Here is a 4472-nt window from a genome sequence, read left to right as displayed (position 1 = left end):
TACAGGAGGCTGTCAAAATTTTTTCCTCTCTGCATTAGGACGAGTTCAGGCACTTATAGAGATGAGATTAGGTCACCATAATTGAATCAAATCTCTTTGAATCAAGAGATTGAATCTTGATTGAAAATTTGATTCAAATTGCCTTGAAAGCTTATATTTTTACACCAAATCTTTCCTAATCCAATTTTACCGAGTTCCAATTGATATGATCTGAGCACATTGCAAAATTTGCTGGAAATATAGACTCAATCAAATATTTGACTATTTCCAATATTTATTTATTTTTTAAATTGAATTTTAAATGAGTTAAAAATCAAAATAACTAAAATAAACAAAACAAGGGGATGAACTTGGGCTTTTAGAGACTCTTGGCCATATTGGAAACAAGTTTGAATTAAAGAAATATAGGCCCATTTAAAAACATTTCAAGTTTGGTCAATATTTCCTTCATGCGTTTTCTTCAAAATTGCCAACTTTAACAAGTCATAAATCCTTCAATTTTTATCATGTGAAGATGATCTAGGACTTTTTGGAAACCTCAAGATGTCCTCTGCAAGCCACTTTGGAATCTTTTTTGCACTTGAGGATTTTATTTTGAAGATATGGCTCCTGGAAGAAAACAGCTCTTTGCGAGCTTCTAGAAAGACCTGTAATGTTTTTTCTCATATTTCCTAAATGAAGCATTTTTAGCCTTGGCATGTGAGAGACAAAGTTGTATAGAATTCAATTTCCTTCAAAATGAGATTTGGATGGGAAATTTATGATGTCCCATGTAGGAGTTATGGCTGGTCAAAGTTCAGTTGACTTTCTCCGATGAAAACCCTAATTTAGAAACTTTTGAATTTGTTGATTTCTGATCTTTCCTTGATGAACCATGATCAAACCTTGATCAAATGGTGAATGATACTTCAATATAAGGATGTTGACAAAAAATCAGGAGTTTTGACTGTGGTTTGACCACAGTTGACTTTTAAGTTAAACCAGTCGACTGTTGACTTTCTGAGCAATTGAGTGATCAATCTTTTAAATCAGAGCTTGAAATTTGGCATGAGGATCCTTTGAGGCATACTAGAGGTTATGAGTTCCACTTGAATTGTCAGAACTTGATTTTTCTTGGAGAGAAACAAAAACCCTAGTTGTGGGTTGTTTGTTTAGGAGAGTGTGCATCCACTTAGATCTTGAGCTGTTGATACTTGGATGAGCTTGAGTATGAAAATGTGATGGGAAAATTTTGGGTTATGACAACTCACTATTCTCCTCTAGTTGCCCCTGGAACTTATCTGGTCGTGCGCCTCCCACCCTCCAGAAGGATATAGGGTTAGGTTTCGGCTAGCCTGCAGTAAAACAGAGATCGGAGGAAAATTTGTTTTCGCACAACCGCGGCGCGACAGGATCATCCGCGACGCGCGAAAGCTTCTGCCAAAGGGTCGCGCCGCGGGCCCAGGCTGCGAGGCGCGGTGATGCGTTTTATGCAGGTGTTATACTTAGTCATTCACACTGGTCATATGATACTAAAATGAGAAAGTAATACATAAAAAAAACTTACTGTGTTGGGTTGCCTCCCAACAAGCGCTTTGTTTAACATCGTTTGAGAGTGACGATCATCTTCTTTAAGTATTCAAAAGTTCGAGAATGCACACTTCCCGATCAAATTCTCCTCCAAGGTACACTTTCAATCTTTCTCCATTGACCGTCCAACTCTCTTTGGTTTTACTATCTTCACTGACAATGGCTCCATATGGTTTTACTTTCTTGACCATTAATGGTCCTGACCATTTAGATTTTAGTTTACCTAGGAAAAGTCTTAGCCTGGAATTGAACAGAAGCACAAGATCTCCGACCTTAAATTATTTCTTTTTGAGTTTCTTATCATGGTATCTTTTCATATTTTCCTTATACATTTTGTTGGACTCATATGCCAAGTACCTGAACTCTTCTAGCTCGTGGATTTGTTCTTTCCTTTTCTTGAATGCTAGGCTGTCATCTCTATTAAAGAAACGTAGAGCCCACAAAGCTTTGTGCTCTATTTCTACAGGTAAATGACATGCCTTACCATAAACCATTTGGAAAGGTGAGGAACCAATGGGTGCTTTGCATGCAGTTATGTATGCCCAAAGAGAATCTTCAATCGGAGCGGACCAATCTTTCCGAGATACCGACACTGTCTTCTCTAGTATATTCTTTAGTAAATGAGGGGAGAAAAGGTCCCATAAAATCGATACCCCAAAAATCATAGACTTCAACTTCAATCATGGTTTGAAGTGGCATCTCATCTCTTTTGCTTATCCCTCCAACTCTTTGGCATTTATCACAATTTATCCCATGGTGGTGAGCGTCTTTGAAAATAGTTGGCCAGAAAAAACCGGATTGGAGAACTTTTGTTGTTGTTCTCCATCCATTTAAATGCCCGCCACTTGGAGAATTGTGACAATGCCAGAGGATTTTTTGGGCTTCCTCTTCAGTAACACACCTTCTTAGTATGCCATCTATACCTATCTTGAACAAGTATGGGTCGTCCCACACATAGTATTTGGCGTCGGATAACAACTTTTTCTTCTGATGTCAATCAAAGTCCTCTGATACCATACCGGTTTCTTTATGATTTGCAAGATCGGCGAACCATGGTCTTAATTGAATTTGAAAAAGTTGTTCATCCGGGAATTCATCATTTATTTATGCTTCTTGGTGAGTGACATTTACATTGACCAAGCGGGATAAATGATCTGCTACTACATTTTCTGAACCCTTTTTATCCCGGATTTCTAAATCAAATTCTTGTAAAAGAAGAACCCATCGAATGAGCCTTTGTTTTGAATCCGGTTTAGTTAGAAAATATTTAATAGCTGCATGGTCCGTGTAAATCACCACTTTTGTTCCAATGAGATAGGATCTAAATTTTAAAAGGGCATACACTATAGCTAGCAATTCTTTTTCAATAGTGGCGTAATTGATTTGGGCGTCATTTAAAACTTTGCTTGCATAGTGTATGACATAAAATATTTTTTCCTTTCTTTGGCCTAGTACCGCACCTATGGCATAATCGCTAGCATCGCACATAAGTTCGAAATGTTTTTTCCAATCAGGTGCTACGATCAGAGGTGTGGTTACAAGCCGTTCTTTTAATTCATTATAAGCTTGGATACATGATTCATCGAAAGTAAAATGCGTACCTTTTTTGAGTAAATTACTCAATGGTTTGGAAATCTTTGAGAAATCCTTTACGAATCTTCGATAGAATCCTGCATGCCCCAAAAATCTTCTGACCCCTTTTATGTTTATAGGAGGTGGAAGTTTTGATATTACCCCTACCTTGGTTTTATCCACTTCAAGCCCTCTTGAGGAAACTTTATGTCCTAGGACAATACCTTCTGTTACCATGAAATGGCATTTCTCCCAATTCAGAATTAGGTTGGTCTCAATACATCTTCCTAGAGCCTCATCTAGATTAGCCAGACAGATATCGAAGGATTTTCCAAAGACCGAAAAATCATCCATGAATACTTCAATACTTTTTTCGATGAGGTCGGAGAAGATTGCTTGCATACACCGTTGAAACGTAGCCGGGGCATTACATAATCCAAAAGGCATTCTTCTGTATGCAAAAATTCCAAAAGGGCATGTAAAAGCTGTCTTCTCGTGGTCTTCTGGGTTGACCATAATCTGATTCTATTCGGAGTATCCATCTAGGAAATAATAATAGTTTTATCCGGAGAGTCTTTCAAGCATTTGATCCATGAAAGGTAGAGGGAAATGATCTTTTCTCGTGGCTTTAATAAGTCTCCGATAATCGATGCATATTCTCCACCCAATGACAGTTCTTGTTGGTATTAGTTTATTCTTCTCATTACTGATGACAGTCATCCCCCCTTTCTTTGGTACTACTTGTACTGGACTCACCCATGCGCTGTCTGAAATTGGGTAAATCATTCCTGCTTCCAAGAGTTTGACCACCTCTTTTGTCACCACTTCTTTCACCGTTGGATTTAATCTTCTTTGCAGTTGAGCTACCGGTTTGAATTCTTCTTCTAACATGATTTTGTGCATACAATATGCTGGACTTATACCTTTTAAATCGGCTAAGACCCATCCAATTGCAGCTTTGTTCTTTTGTAGAACTTGCAGTAGTTTTTCTTCTTCCTGTGGAGTCAACTTTGATCTAATAACTACTGGTTTCTTGCCCTCCTTATCTAAAAAAGGCCCTCCTAAATGTATGATCCAAATGGACCTTCAAAAGGCTTATGATTCCATTGATTGGAATGCTCTGGAGACCATTTTGAGGGAGATGAATTTTCCTCCAAAGTTAATCAGATGGATAATGCTGAGTATCAACACTGTGTCCTATAGATATAAGGTTAATGAGGAATTGACTAACTACCTTGTAGCAAAGAGAGGACTCAGGCAGGGAGACCCCCTCTCTCCTCTACTCTTTATACTTTTCATGGAGTACCTCCATAGAGTTCTGCTAAAGTTAA

General features: G+C 38.1%; 1 protein-coding gene across 1 annotated transcript; it reads right to left on the bottom strand.

The window, feature by feature from the left end:
- Positions 1 to 1610: 1610 nt before the first annotated feature.
- On the bottom strand, positions 1611 to 2234 carry LOC131625954 (uncharacterized). Its single transcript, XM_058896792.1, has 2 exons — positions 1927 to 2234; positions 1611 to 1809 (listed from the first exon to the last, which is right to left on the bottom strand). The coding sequence occupies exons 1-2, from the start codon at positions 2232 to 2234 to the stop codon at positions 1611 to 1613; spliced, it is 507 nt and encodes a 168-aa protein (XP_058752775.1).
- Between the last annotated feature and the right edge of the window lie 2238 nt (positions 2235 to 4472).

This window comes from Vicia villosa, unplaced genomic scaffold (assembly GCF_029867415.1).
Source record: "Vicia villosa cultivar HV-30 ecotype Madison, WI unplaced genomic scaffold, Vvil1.0 ctg.000252F_1_1, whole genome shotgun sequence".
In the NCBI taxonomy this organism is placed as follows: domain Eukaryota; kingdom Viridiplantae; phylum Streptophyta; class Magnoliopsida; order Fabales; family Fabaceae; genus Vicia; species Vicia villosa.
This window is presented reverse-complemented; position numbering and strand designations above follow the sequence as displayed.

Bases quoted from the DNA above. Each gene is read 5' to 3' on its own strand.
- LOC131625954 (XM_058896792.1), bottom strand. From the start codon at position 2,234: ATGATTTTTGGGGTATCGATTTTATGGGACCTTTTCTCCCCTCATTTA. The intron at 1,810-1,926 runs GTACTTGGCATA...GTTCAATTCCAG, and splicing joins CACGAGCTAGAAGAGTTCAG to GCTAAGACTTTTCCTAGGTA.